The 15,201-nt window shown below is 34.5% G+C and overlaps 1 protein-coding gene across 3 annotated transcripts; it reads right to left on the reverse strand.

Moving 5' to 3' along the window:
• Positions 1-401: 401 nt before the first annotated feature.
• Positions 402-9,360, reverse strand: LOC126694889 (G-type lectin S-receptor-like serine/threonine-protein kinase At4g27290). Of its 3 annotated transcripts, none has more exons than XM_050391422.1 (7): positions 8,045-9,360; positions 7,669-7,827; positions 4,110-4,267; positions 3,829-4,039; positions 3,445-3,658; positions 943-1,093; positions 402-844 (listed from the first exon to the last, which is right to left on the reverse strand). In XM_050391422.1, the coding sequence occupies exons 1-7, from the start codon at positions 9,345-9,347 to the stop codon at positions 551-553; spliced, it is 2,490 nt and encodes an 829-aa protein (XP_050247379.1). In that variant the 5' UTR covers positions 9,348-9,360; the 3' UTR covers positions 402-550. The 3 variants fall into 3 exon arrangements, with proteins under 3 accessions (XP_050247379.1, XP_050247378.1, XP_050247380.1); XM_050391421.1 differs by having other exon boundaries at positions 3,445-3,682; XM_050391423.1 differs by lacking the exon at positions 943-1,093 and having other exon boundaries at positions 703-844; positions 3,445-3,682.
• Positions 9,361-15,201: the final 5,841 nt, after the last annotated feature.

Here is a 15,201-nt window from a genome sequence, read left to right on the forward strand (position 1 = left end):
TTTAAACTAATTTATCATCTGTATCCCTTTTCTGTGTTTGTTTGTGATAAATTACCAATTCTCTAAAAAGCTTAAACTATTAAAAAAATGGTAAATTTAATCATATAAACATAGATCTAACACTCTATCTCATATGTGGGCCTAAATTCCCCCTTCAACTCAGAAACAATAAAAGGTACTAGGAAACGCCAAATTTAATTTGCTTGCATAAGAGCCAATAGGTAACCTATTGAGTTCTTAATCCTTACCTTTTTTCACGAAGCTCCATTACCGCTAGATTTAACCAGCCATTTTTAGGGGGAGAGATTTTTAAATGATAACTTGAAGTCTCAATCAAATTACTTATTTCTATTTTAAAAAGGTTGGTTAAATGGATTATAAGTAGTCTCAAACCTCTTAAATATTGAAGAAGCCATTTTAAGTCTTTAAGGTTCAAATAACGCTTATGTCACATTCTTGGAGAATATAAGTGTGTACAATTTGCAAAATGTACAAATGTAAAATATTAACCACAAAATATGTAATATAATCAAATTCATATGATACTTGACTATCGACCATCTAACAAGGTAATAGTAATTTCATTGGTTGAGGATGATTGGTTCTTGCTTGACGAAGGTGATTTTTTTCCCACATAGAAACCTGGCTCTTTGGGTTCTTGTAGTGAACTCTCACTATGCAACATCATAACCACAAATGACATGTTAGGCCGATCCTCATGATGTTGTTGCAAACATAAGAGACTAATATGGAGGCAACGTTCAAGCTCCGACAGGATGCAAGAGTCCTTTAAGCAAGTATCAATTAGCTCCAAAGTCCTTCCTTCTTTCCATGATTTCCATGCCTAAAACATTTGAAAATTTCTTGTCATTGTTTGTATCATAATATTTATAAAAATAAAAATAAATAAAGAAAAAAGAGTCAAATCTTTTGAGAACTCACATGTCCAACAAGGTTTAGACTATATTCTGGATGGAAAGACCCTCGATTTTTCTTTCCACATATTATCTCCAACAATAATATTCCAAAACTAAAGACATCAGATTTTACTGAAAATAGGCCATCAATGGCGTATTCAGGTGCCATATAACCACTGTAAGAATGGAAATCTTTAATTAGAAAATTTTTCAATAACAAAACATTTTAGAAATAGGAAAAATTACACTATTGGTCCTTGAATTTTACCTTGTAATAGGAAATGGTCCCTCAAGTTTTAAATGTACATTACTGGTCTCTCATGTTTCAAAATGAGCACTGTCAGTCTTTTAGTCAACTATTGTTAGTGCTATTGCCTATGCAGGTAACGCAATAGTGACGTGACATCTTTTTACAGGCTTGGACCAACCAAAATAAAGCAAATCAATTAAAAATTCAAGTCAAATCCATATCTAAAAAAAAAAAAAAAAAAAAAAAAAAAAAAAAAAAAAAAAAAAATCTCTTTTCTATGTCATTCATCCCTCATATCTTTCCCTCCTCTATCCCAAATAAATCACAACCTTCTCTCCATCATCAATCTCTGACCCTTTGCCATTCCTAGACCTATGGAGCACTTTGGACCAGGTGAGAAGGTCTTCTTTAGGTTGAAGAAGGAGTTGAGTTTGTTGATTGCGTCAGGAGGTCAAAGTCGGAGCATATCTTAGTGAGGATGTGGTTGGTCTCCTCGATAACTCTATAACTAAACCCATAGGTTCAACTACAGCAAAGGGTGAAAGAGGTGGATATCCATCATGATCTTTGATGGCCATGATCAACAAAGGTTAGGATGTGTGGGTTTGGGTGTAGTGGAGGATGACAAAGGAGATGAATGGGAGACTCTATAGACACCGCATTTCATTTCGGCCTTTACCCAAGAACCCCAACCCCAATGAGGAAGAAATTAACCACTACCAAAATGATCAACATTATGAATGAAGCCAAACAACATACAAACCTAATTTGTGGCCATAAAATACCCAGGTCCTAACCCAAAACTCTTTTTCTATCCTAATTTGCAAATTTGCCTAGAGTGGCGTATGCTAGAAATTGGTGGCATGTGCACCAATTTACCAACGTACACTAATATAGGACAGCAAGCCCCGTTTTACTCTTTTTCCATTTTGGTGAGATTTCGGGTTAACCAGCCCAATCAACTAGTTGGTTAGATGCCCCATTGAAACCTTAGAGCCTAAAAATTTCTCTAGCAAAATCACTTGAAAAATTGGAACTCATCAATCCAAACCCACTGCCAACCTCAAAAACCAGCCACCACACCCCAATTAAAATCAACACAAGCACCAAAAAAAAAACCCATAGCAACAACCCAAAAAAACCACGACCACAAACAACCAACTTAAGAAATTCACTTCTCAAAACCCATCCCAAAAACACAAACAAATCCAAAAAATCCTAACTCACAAATCAAGGAGACATTCGGGGGCATGGCGTGACGAGGTGGGTGAGGTAAGGTCACTGGTGTGGCGATCCAAGGACAGCAAGGCCGTCGGCTTGGTAAGGCAATGCCGTCGGTGTGGCCAGATGGTGTGAGAGAGAGAGATGTGTGAAAGGAGAGAGAGAAGGAAAAGAGAGAGTGATAAAGAAGAGAGAGACCAGTCTAGAGAAGAAAAAAGAAAGAAAAAAGAGAGAAGAAAGAAATGAAAGGAGAGGAGAGAGAAAAAATTATTAAAAAAAAAAAAGAATTTTTCATTATAGCATTTGTGACCGTACCGTTCCAAATTTGGAACGGTATTGTTCAGCCATGCCAAATTATTTGACATTTAGAACACCTCATGTAATAGGTTTTCTGGTGTTGGTGTGCCAAATACCAAATATTTGGGCACACTTGATGCAAGTGCTCTTATATGAGCTCTATTTGATATCAAATTTAGTAACAATATATGATGGCCAACTATGACTAGGAAGGCTTGGGGTGTTCCAACTCTTCCCATCATGTACCCTAACTCACAACTTAGTCTTGTACGTAGACCTTCATGAAGTCATTCTTTGGTTCCTTAACCTACAATTAGGCAACAACTCCTCCATCTCTTTCTTAAAGACGTTTGCGTAATCTAAAGCTAGCGCTGGCTTTGGGTTCAAATTGCTTTAGGGAGATAGAGTTTTGCATACCTCACCTTCACAAGAAGGAATCGACATGGACACAAGTCAAAAAGGAGGTACAACCCATGGCACTCCACAAACTCTAAAGTGTACAGAGAAAGAAAAATAGCATTCCGTTATTTTTGGTGAGTTGGAGTTTTATAGTTTTTTAAACATAGTTAAAGATGCCACATTATTTTTCAGTTAGCCATATAGGCAATAGTACTAACTATGGTTAACGAAATTGACTAACAACACTCATTTTTTAAATTTAAGGGACCAATAGCGCTCACTTGAAACTTAAAGTACCAATTGTGCTCACAGGGTAAACTTAAAAGACTAATAAAGTTACTCCGTATAAAGAATACTTACTAAGTTCCAACCACTCTGTTTGTATTTCCTTCAGTTTGATCTCCACCAAAGGACCTAGCCATGCCGAAATCAGAAATTTTTGGGTTCATCTTACTATCAAGTAAAATGTTACTTGCTTTTAGATCTCTATGTATAATCCTCAATCTAGAGTCTTCATGAAGATAGAGAAGCCCGCGAGCAATCCCACAAATAATGTTGAAGCGCATAGCCCAACCTAAAATATTAGATCTCATTTGATCTGTCAAGTTTCTTGTTTTTGTTAATACTAAAATTGAATAATGAAACAAGAAATTGAAATTTCTTTAAATAACTATAAAAAAAAATTTTTAAAAAAAAATCTTCATGAAGTTTGGCAAAAATAATAAAGTTTTGAGAAGTTCTAACCAAAAATGAAGGAGTCCAAGCTTCCATTGGGCATGTATTCATAGATTAACATTTTCTCCTCTCCTTCAGTGCAATAGCCCAAAAGCCTAACAAGATTTCGGTGCTGTAATTTGGCAATCGACATAACTTCATTTTTAAACTCACTCAATCCTTGTCTAGAATTTTGTGAAAGCCTTTTCACAGCAATTTCTTGTCCATCTGCTAGTATACCCTAAAAAACCACATTTGTAAATAGATTATATTGATGTAGAATATGATGTGAATTGGTCTATCAGAGTTACCTTATATACGAGTCCAAAGCCACCTTCACCAAGCTTGTTATTGCTTGAAAAATTGTTAGTGGCAATAGCTATGGTAGCTAGGCTGTAGAATGGGAGCTCTAGGTCTTCATTTTGGCCATCAATATTCTGGTCTATCATCCCTTTATTCTTCATTTTCTCTGATAAGAGCAAGACATGTTTCACATTAAACATAAGAAATAGAATATGGCAACTCTAACTGATTAGTTTGGATTGAATGCACGTTAGTCCAACCTAAACTATAAATTGATCATAAGCCATTTTAACCATCTCCAGATGGAAACCTTGCTCTCTTCACTATACTGCTTGAATAATGACAAGAAATAGTTTAAATTACATTTTATGATTTTAACATCAAAATTTTAATTGTCATTGTCACTCAATAGAAAATGGAAGTCCTCCTCCTTTGGTTGTAGCCAACTTATACAGGATATAATTAGATGAGACAACAATGTTAGAGCTTGGTAGGTGTCGTCGAAAAATTGAAAATAAATGACAACATTTTTAGGCTGTGTGTATCTGACATGAGATGACATGAAGGACTATAGGTAGGTATATATAAAGAGGTAGAAGTGCAAGAGGTGAAAATGATGAATTAAAATACAAAGAGTTTTATGTGTATATGTGAGAGATGAAAAGTCTTGAAACATTCAACCAAAGGATACAAAGAATATTTATTTTTTAATTAAAAAAGTCTTGAAACATTGAACCAAATGAAAGAAAAAGTCAATATTTAAGGTGTTCTTATCTCTGATGTAACACTTGAGAATATTTTAATTTTCTTTGCATAGAATGTACCACTTGGCAGAACCTCATACTTTCTCACATGAGGTCTTTGCTTTTATATATAATATATATTGATTGGGAAATCAAAATATTTTATTTCAAACCACAAGTGGGGTGTTTCCGCTCACCTTATGCCCTAAAAAGGTCATCATTTTTACTCTTAAAAATTGTGTTAGTTTGATATAATGTTAGTACTACACACTTCGTAGATATTCAGGTTAATACGGTTTTGGAGCTCCTATTTTAATCCCTACATTTTAAACTCATTCTCAATTAGTTTCTATCATTATGTTAGTAATAGAAATTACCTATGTGGCACATGGAGTGTATAGGTGGCACATTAAATGTTGCTAAATACTAATATATATATATATATATATATATATATATATATATATATATATATAAGGTGAAAACATTATTTTGGTCCCTATATTTTGGGGTTACAATCAATTTAGTCCCTACATTTAGGAATGGCAGCAGGTCGGGTTTCTTTATGCCCGAACCCGCCCCGTGGGCCCACCCCCATTACCCAAACCTACCCCATTTGATAAATGGGTTTTTTTAACTCCCAAACCCGCCCCATCGGGTCTCGCGGGCCCTATCCTGTCATGCCACTTCAGGGCCAATCTAAAGGCCCCTAAACCGAACCCAAAAATGAATATACACCTAAAAATGAATAAAAATAATTAGAGCATAAGCTTCATTTTCTTTTATATGGCAAATAAAATAATATTAAACAAATTTATATGACATTTAAATTATGTCACGTCAGCAATTAAATTAAAAAATATAATCAAAAATTAATTTCTTGATTTTAAAGGAGAAAAGAAAAGAAAATTTCAACAAAAAAAAAATCATATTCCACCAAAAAAAAATCATAAACCCAAAAAAATAAAGAACAAAAGAACTTGAACCCAGAAAAATTAATTTCTTAAATTAAAATTAAAATTAGAATCGAAGATTTGAGGTCAGAAAGTATCAACTTTGTTGGGTTTGCTGGTAACTCATAGCTTCTTGGATTGACATTGCAAATTGTTGTGATTCAAAAAATAAGAAGGAAAAAAGCAAAATTATCTGAAGAGGAAATCCAACGAAACGGTAAAATCGAAGAAAGCACAAGTCAAATCGCTCAAGTGGGTCCACGAATTTCAGTGGTAATGGTTGATTTTCAAAATGAAATATTTGCAATCTATAAAAGAAGTAAGATTTCAAGCAAAACCAAAGCAAGAAAACCCAAATCAGAACAAAATACCCACAGCGTGTAGTAGAGTGATGCATCTTTGGCATAACTGAGTTTATTTGCTTAACTTTGTGGACCTGTGCTTTCCCATCTCATAAATTAACAACAACAAAAAGGTACGGTTTGACCAATCTGATGGACAGAGGGATTCTGATGCAGATTGGTTAAGGAATAATAAAATATTTTAATATTTTATATTGTTTTATTTTTCCTTGTTGAATTAGGATTTTAATTGTTTTTCTTCTCCTAGTTGAATTGTTTTTCCTTTCTCAAGTGGTAGTAGGTTTATTATTTCTTTTCCTAAAAGGAGTAGGAGAAATTCTATTCCTATAAATACTCTTTATAGAGGGGTTGATTATTATTGTTATGTGTTGATTAATAAAAACTTGTTAGAGAGGTTTCCTCTATTATTTTGCCTACTAGCCTAGTGTTCTTGTGGAACTTAGGTTTCGTGGAAAAATTGTAATAATTGTGTATTACAGATTCTGCTTCTACACGCCTACGCTGCATCAGATTTAAAACATTGCATCAAATGGTTTTCTTCTTCCTAGTTTATGGTTCAACTTGGCGAGCTAGCTTCCAAGGCAAAGGTTTTGTTTTGCTCTAAGTGGGTATGGGTGAACCAAAAGAGAAAAGAGACGGGGAGAGAGAGAAAGAAGAGAAAAAAAAAAAAGGAATAACAAAAACATGTTCTTACAAAGATGATGTTGAGCTTGGATTGCTAGGTTATTTTTGGTGATTGGTAAATATGATTTTTTTTTTTTGTTTTGGTGTTGATGTGTTTGGTCACTTTGGTTGCTACAAAAATGCCAGAAAAGTTAGGAACATTTTTACAAATTTTTTTTTTTCTTTCTTTAAAATTGAAAAATTAATTAATTAAAATTATCTTTTAAATTAAAATGCTGATGTGGCTTTATTTAAATGTCAAATAAATTTCTTTAATATTATTTTACTTGCCATGTAAGCTTAAGTGAGCCAAGAGTACAATATGTTTGCCATGTAGGCATATTCCATTAGTAAGATGACGGCAAGGATTAAATTAACTGCAAGTTGAAAATAATAGGGACTAAATTAACTGCTACAAAAATGTATAGACTAAATTGATTGTGACTCCAAAATATAAAGACCAATATAGCGTTTTCGCTTATAAAAAATGCTAGAGTCACAAGATATCTTACAATTTTTTTTTACAAACTAATAATATGGTGAGTAGTAATTGGTAAGTAAAAAAGTGGTGTTAGTGGTTATTGACATTAAAAAAAAAAAAATGCCTCCTCAACATCTGATTTGAAAAAAAAAATTAAACACCAAAAATGTTAATTTCTCAATTTTTAAGATAGAAAAAAATTTTAGGAATCCCAAATTTTCTTGTATTTTTTTGAACCCTAACAACCAAACACAATCCTGGACTAGTGACATGCTTGACTTGCTCAAAAGCAATCAAGAGCAAACTCAATTTTTCTACTTCACCATGTTATTTTTTCCAAAGTGGGTCAAAGAAAGTAATATTACCTCTGAACTTTTTCCTTTTACAAATGCAGTAGGCAATCAAGAGCACCCCAAAAACTACGGCAATGGCAATGGCAACTGCAACTCTCACCTTCATCTTTTGCTTGTCTACAACGTCTTCCTGGTTGACTTCGTTCTTTTTTGGAGAGACTTCCTGGTTGACTTAGCAATAGAAAAGCGAAAATATTTTAGATGCAGCAGACTTTAATGACATAAAACCAATGGAAAAAAAGATGGAATGACAAAAATTGATTGGTGGGTTTCAACTAAAATCTCTTAGTAAAATCTCTTACATGGTCAAAATTCTGTTGTATCTAACAAAAAAAGAAAGGCATTTCAAAATACGAATTAAAGAGCAACCAAGACAATAGGCCCATACCTTTCTTTGAAGCAGGCATTCGAATATATACATCCTGCCAACTAGCATTCTGCCCGCCTTCTGCTACCTGTCTAATATCAATTAGATCTCCATACCAGATGGCGCAGCCACTTCCTCCATCTCTAATGTCAGTGTTGGAATAAGCCGTACAAGAACAGTTGTTCAAACATTGGACTTTGCATTCACTAAGATTCATACTTTTGTTCACCCAAGAATACGTGGTATCTGGCAACTTGAGCCCAACAAGTTTAACAAACCCAATTTTATCTTTATCCTGGCAGCTCAATTCCGTAGTGCGTACACATCCCTTAGCCCAGTCGTCTGGGTTCCATGTTTCTGTTGACTTTGGCTTAAATCCTTCTACGCATTGGCAGATAGGTGAGTCACCAATTTTACAATTTCCATAAGCACCACATAAATTGTAACTGTCACATTTGTCTTGTGGTACAGAAAAGTACGTGAACCATTTTTTATCTGCTTCGATCCATATGTAGCGCTCGTACACGTAAGAAGTTTGGTTCAAAACTGCTCTTGTGATTACAGACTTGTTAATCGTGTGGTACATGAAGTATAGCTCGTCCTTGTTGGAGACAGAAGTGAAGTTATAGACTGGGTTGGCCTTTAACCATAGCGCACCACTGAACCTAATGCCATTCCACGGGCCAGTCCGGCCGTATATCTTGGAGCCGTTCTTCATGACTATCTCAGGATAATTATGAAGTACAATCCCACAACTCAGTTCTCCAGGAGATGGATCATCTGGACTCTTCCATGCAGTTAGGCGCCTTTCCAGACCGGTCCTTAAGTCCCATCCAAGTTTCATCCCTGGTAGCCATGTATCAGAAGGATAGTCAAAGCTTTGCCACAAATAACTTTCTGGGTTTTCTTCATTCTTTTCTCTTAATACTAGATTTCCTGAATCTAAAAGCTCAACAACTGGACTCCCTGCCTCTTTTGTAGAATTCGCCGACCAAACAACAGTCCTATTCTGGCTGAGAAGAACAAGACTACCTGAACTGTTTAACATCAACACGCCAGACGAGTCTCCAATTGGATTGCCCCGGTTTGCTACCCAAACAACCGTTCTAACTGGGATATGGTTGTACCAAATTCCCAAATAACGGTTATTGGAATTTCCTGTACTGAAGAACCCCAAGACAAAGCCTCCATCTTTCGAGACCAGGTTCGTGCCCTTACTGTCACTGAGGGATTGGGATTGGGTAATGCTGTCAACAGCATTAGAGAACACAAAGTAGAGAAGAAATAAACTGGAACTCAAAAACACAAAAGCAGAGATGTCCATTGCTTTCTGTTCTTGGAGCCCTTAGCCAGTATGTTGATGTTAGACCCATTATAATGAGTAAAGATTAGCGTCAACATAGACGGTCATGCGTGCATTGACTTGAAAATTCTACATTTTGTCGTGAACAATATTTCCACATTATTCTTTGACAAAAGTAAATTCTTGTTTGATTATTTTTTTGACAAAAGTAAATTCTTGTTTGATTATTTTTTGACAAAAGTATTTGTGAATTCTTGTTTGATTATTTTTTGACAAAGTAAATTCTTGTTTGAATATTTTGGGAAGCATTTGTTACGCACATTTTCAGAAGTAAAACAGTATGGGTAAGTATACGTGTGGAATTTTAGCTGAGTGGGTTTGGTACAATGCCTCAATTAAGAGAAATTTTTCATAGAGATTGTAGCATTCTTTGTCCCTGGAAGCCACGTGTCACTCATTTGTTAAACCAATTAAAGACAACCCCCTTCGAAAATAACAGAGGCTTTTATATCTCTACATGATCATTCCAGTGGATCGACCACTGGTTTAATATGGGACCACTTCAAGCTGTCGTGGTCTGGACCGTCTGGTACGGGATTTTTGCAATGACCAATATAGTTAGCCAATTAAATAGTTACAAATTCTTTCAACAATGAAATCACCATAATCTTTAAACAGAATCAACCATTTTGAGAAAAGTTTTTAAATCATGAGATTCAAATAATCAATTTGGGTGCTCATTTTTAAAAATAGTAAACTTTATTGAAATTTGGTTTGAATAAAAACTTCAAATCCATGAGAGGTCTTTTGAATTTACAAGGTGATAGAGTCTGGAATCCATCAAATAAAAACAATAAATAAAATATGAAATTTAATTAATCTAAAAACTGAATTTCCCTAGATGCTATAATGCGTTTAAATAGCTAGTAAAAAAGAAAACCTAGGGCAGCTATAAGAAAATGTCCAAAAAACCCTAACACTACGCATGTAATTAACTAATTAAGTGGCAAAATAGTAATTTTGATCAAAAATAGCAAAATTGAGACAATTTCAAAAATTAAAACTACTGTTTCTTAGGGACGTCCTCAAAACAGATGGGACTATATTCTGAATTTCAAATTAAAAGTTATTAGGAAAAACAAATATTATGTATTATATTAATTATATATATATATTTAGAAACTAGTGAAAATTTAATTATTGCATTTAAAAAAATCTTAAGCGGAAATGTTTGGGTGGAGCCCATTTCGAAAAACCTAAAGGGAGTTTGGTTTAATTTATCCCCTTTGTTTTCTGGACGGAATCCTCTAGATCCTCTCTTTGTCAAGCTAAATACGGATGGCGTTTATCAAAAAAAAAAAAGCTAATTACGGATGGCAGTGTGGATGTTAATTATGGGTAAGCACTGGTGGCATATTGGATCACGGGGTTCACCCTTATTATTTGAGCATCAACAAATACACATACTGAGTTATGGACCATCAATCATCAGACTTGGTCTCTTCACATAACTTGACAATTGGGTTACAAGGGTGTCATATTGGAATTTGGAAATTGATTTTGTACTAAAATTTATCAATTCTAATAGCGTTTTTCCTCTTATTTAGGCATCGTTAGTTTTGGATTGCAGGGAGAGGGAGTTGCAGACCGGCCATAGAGTGTGGTACATAAAAGCATGTACCATGGGGTCAACCAATGTGGCAACCTTCAATAATTTTAGAGCTAGACTCTTTCACATACTTTTTTACCGCAAACACAATATGCCATATAAAATAATTATGGAAAGGAGTGTGGTAAAATTTGTCATCCTAAATTAACTGAAATCATGACTTGTTTTTAAGTGTATAAAGATGTGTGCAACAATGTGTGTAATAAAAAATTAAATTCTATAAAAACTTGGGGTTTACACCTCCAATAAAGACATGTCATTTATATAATATAAAAGCGAAATTTTTGACTTTTTATTGACCACTCCTTATTACATCACATGTCTACATAAATTTGTGCCACATATATATTTAAAAATAATGAACAATTGTGCCTTTTCATTTTGCTTGTTAAGTTTCGGTATCCACTCATTGTTTTAGATAAGATGTATATATTAAAACAAAAAATTGTCATTAAGTAGAAAAGTATCAATAAGGCGTAGGAAGAGAATGAGAAATCTGAGAAAAAAACTCACAGGTTTCTTGTGTTTTTAAGAAAGATGAAAGAGAAAAAATTGAGAAGAAGTTACCAAATGAATATGAACCACTATTTATACTCAAAGAATTATGACCCTTCAATATGAACCATTTCAATTGAAACACATATTTTCATTTAATAGACACATTTTCAGCCAATAGACACTTCTAATATATATCCAATATGAAGGGTTATGACATTTCAATATGTACCTTTTAGTATATCCAATATGAAGGGTTATGACATTTCAATAGGCACCTATTGGTCTATCCAATTTGAAGAGTTATGACCTTTTGGTATATCCAATACGAAAGATTATGATCCTTCAATAGGCACCTTTTGGTATATCTAATTTAAAGGGTTATAACCTTTCAATAGGCTTCTTCTGGTATACATATTATAACATATCTTATATATACAACACAAACTAAACTACAGATGCAACATTCTATCTCTTACTCCTTCCTAAAAAAACTAATAAATAAAACAACATTACTTTTTTCTGCCTAGCTAATAAAACTTTGTGCTATTCTTTCAATATCATTTTTTTTTTTTAATTTCATGTATTTTTGCTTACTACTCAAACTCAAAAATAATAGCTATTTTTTTTTCCTTGAAACTCATCTAGTAGCTATTCATGTGCATCGCACAAGTTAGCAACTAGTATCATCATATTACGAAAACATAAATAAATTTTGAAAGTTCAATAAGTGTATAAAACACCATGAATGTTTAGACCCCCAATCTACAAATTACTAATTCAAGCTTAATATCAAACAATTAATGTGCGGAAAATGAATATAAACTTAATACAGAATTGATAAACAATCTAAACCAAATAAAATCACATCCATAGCAGAAATTAAATGGAAAAGATTAAGAGAAAAGAGATGCAAACACAAGACAATACTCGATGTGTTATCGAAGAGGAAACCGAAGCTCTCGGCGTAAAACCTCTCCACCGCCCTCCAAGCGGTAAACAATTCACTAAAGAATGTAGTTGGGATACATGAACAGCAGAAGACCCTCAAATCCTAATCTACCCAATGTACCTAAGCCCTCCAAGCTCCTACTCCAACGAGATTACACTGAACCTATTTCTTCTTTAGCATGCCGGATTTCCCTACTTAACCATAGCATCTACCTATATGAAATTGGTCCCTTCTTAACTGCTTCCCAAACACCAAATGGCCTCCTCACAGATATGGGTATGGTGAGAAAAGGTTTTAGTAATGTACCTCTCAAGGATTTGACAATAGAGAGGAAGAGAGTAGAGGAATTTGAAGAGTCTCTATTTGAAGATTGTGAATGAATCAATCTTGTTTTTCTCTAGGGTTTCTCTCTCAAAATTCTCTCTGGAAGCTCTCTTAATATCGTGGGTATAAAGGTATATATATAGTAAGGTGAGAAGGAATGTGAAAAGTCAGTTTTTCCCAAACAGGGTGTTCTGGCGACTTGACCTCGCGACTGGGTTGAGTCGCGAGTTCAAGCCGCGAGCTAACGGCCTGGCCAGCTTGGGACCTTTGTCCTGTAGTGCAACAGCTGGCGCAACTCTTCAGCTTCTGGCATGCTTGGCACGTGTGCATCTTTTTAGCAGTTTGCAAGCTGCGAGCCACCCGCGAGATCCAATCGCGAGTCCTTGCTTCTTTGCACAATCTTGAGCATTTCTTCACATTCTCTCACACACTATCCTTACATAATTCCCACCTAAATACAGGGTTACTAATTGCTAAAATACAAACAAATTTGGCACAGAATAAAGCCAACAAGATGGTTGATAAAATTCAACCTTACGATCTCCCCCTTTGGCTATTTTGTGACAAAACTCTAAAACAAACTCTAGATTTAATATGTGAGTTGGGAACAGTTGAACAAAACTCACTCACACCTAACTCTAGAATCTGATAAACTCTTGAATCATATGAATAAATAACTCCTGAAACACAACAACACAATTTGATCATTGTATGCAGAAAACTTGTAAGGCATATGAGGCAAGCACAATGCGATCAAGCAAAATGGAATGAGAAATAAACCATGACTTGACCAAACAGGCAATCACTATAAAATAGTGACCACAATGTTCATTCACACTTGGAATGAACATCCGAACATACAAGTTAATAAACTCAATGCAAATCACTTGCATGCCCAACACTCAACCAATGCATAATACATAAAGTATATGCATCTAGAAACAAAATCCTACTAGGGTACAAGAGTGAGAATACTTAAAGAAAACGCATAACATTTAGCTAGAAGTATTGGCAACAGAACATAAAGGTTGCATAAGTATGGTACAAACCATAAAAGCCTACAAAAACATGGAAACAAACCCTAAAAGCTTACAAAAGCAACATGGGCACAAACACAAAATACTAAATATAAACTTAAACAATATAAACTAAAAGTGCTTAAAGTTTCTCCCCTTCAAAATAATGAGAAGCTGTGATGCACTTGGAACATCTATACTTGTAACCTAAAATACTTGCACAAAACACATTAGACCCTCAAGGTAAAGCAAGTAATAAAATGACAAGTATATTGTAACAAGTAAATTGCGATCAAGTAAACATGATGTGAAACATGTGAGCAACTTGATCATACACCAAAAACAGTCATATAGAAATGACTACAATGATCACATAGCAAAGCAAATGATCATCCGAACATGCATTCAATGAAGCACAATAGCATAGGGATATATGCATGTCCAAAACACAAACACGATGCAATACAAGAAAAACAAAACATAAAGAGAAACAAACAAAATAAAATTTTATTGCTAACTCAATGTCTTCTCCCCCTTGGTATATGCATCTCCCCTATGGAATATCTCTCCCCCTACAAATGTGCATGAGAAATAAAATTTCTCCCCCTAAGGATGTGCACAAGAGTCATATAGAAATTACAAAAACACTCCGGTATACTCTGTAGAGTATACTCTCTCCCTTTTTGTCAGGAATAGACAAAGGGTTAAGGAGAAAAGAGGGAAAAAGATGAAGATATGAACAATGATAATGATGCATGAGGGGTGCGAGATGAATGAGAAAATGAAACCCAAACCTAAGACAAAGTAAAATGCTACAAAGGATAAGGTAAAGATGACATGCTAGGATGAAGAAGTAAGATATAGACCAATGCATGACAAGGGTAGCAAAGGTGTGTGCAAGAGGTGGTTATGTGCAATGCATGACCAATGCAAGAAAAATGCACATGTGGGGTAAGGTGTGTTAAATACACAACCAATGAACCAAACATGTTTCTAATGAGGAAATATGAGAAACTCCAAAGTTTGGTACTCATCGGAGTCCAAACAAGCGGGAAAATTCCTAAGAGACATTTTATCAAACACCTAGCATGCACACTACGAACAACAATGTGAAATAATGCATGAACATTATGAAATCCACCCCTTAATACATGTTCTTTATGCCACAAAATGCCAACATCCAATGCAAATCAACAAAAGAAACTAATCCCATGAAAATAATTTGACAAAAATTAAGTTTTCCCAACTCCTATGAAGAAAATCCCAACCAAGAACACAAAACTCTCCAAAACATAATCTAAGGATCAAAATCAATGAATAGAGTTTAAAATTACCTTAGAGATGTTAATGGAATGAAAAACAATTCAAATTGGTTGGGTTTTGATGTAAAAATATTGAAAAATGGATTTTAGAGAGGAT

The sequence above is a fragment of the Quercus robur genome, chromosome 8, assembly GCF_932294415.1.
Source record: "Quercus robur chromosome 8, dhQueRobu3.1, whole genome shotgun sequence".
Classification (NCBI taxonomy): Eukaryota; Viridiplantae; Streptophyta; class Magnoliopsida; order Fagales; family Fagaceae; genus Quercus; species Quercus robur.

Excerpts from the sequence above, each read along its gene's own strand:
- LOC126694889 (XM_050391421.1), bottom strand. The coding sequence starts at position 9,347 with ATGGACATCTCTGCTTTTGTGTTTTTGAGTTCCAGTTTATTTCTTCTC. Across the intron at positions 7,828-8,044 it reads AATGCCTGCTTCAAAGAAAG|TCAACCAGGAAGTCTCTCCA; the intron begins GTATGGGCCTAT and ends TCTATTGCTAAG. Across the intron at positions 4,268-7,668 it reads TAAAAGGAAAAAGTTCAGAG|AGAAAATGAAGAATAAAGGG; the intron begins GTAATATTACTT and ends TGCTCTTATCAG.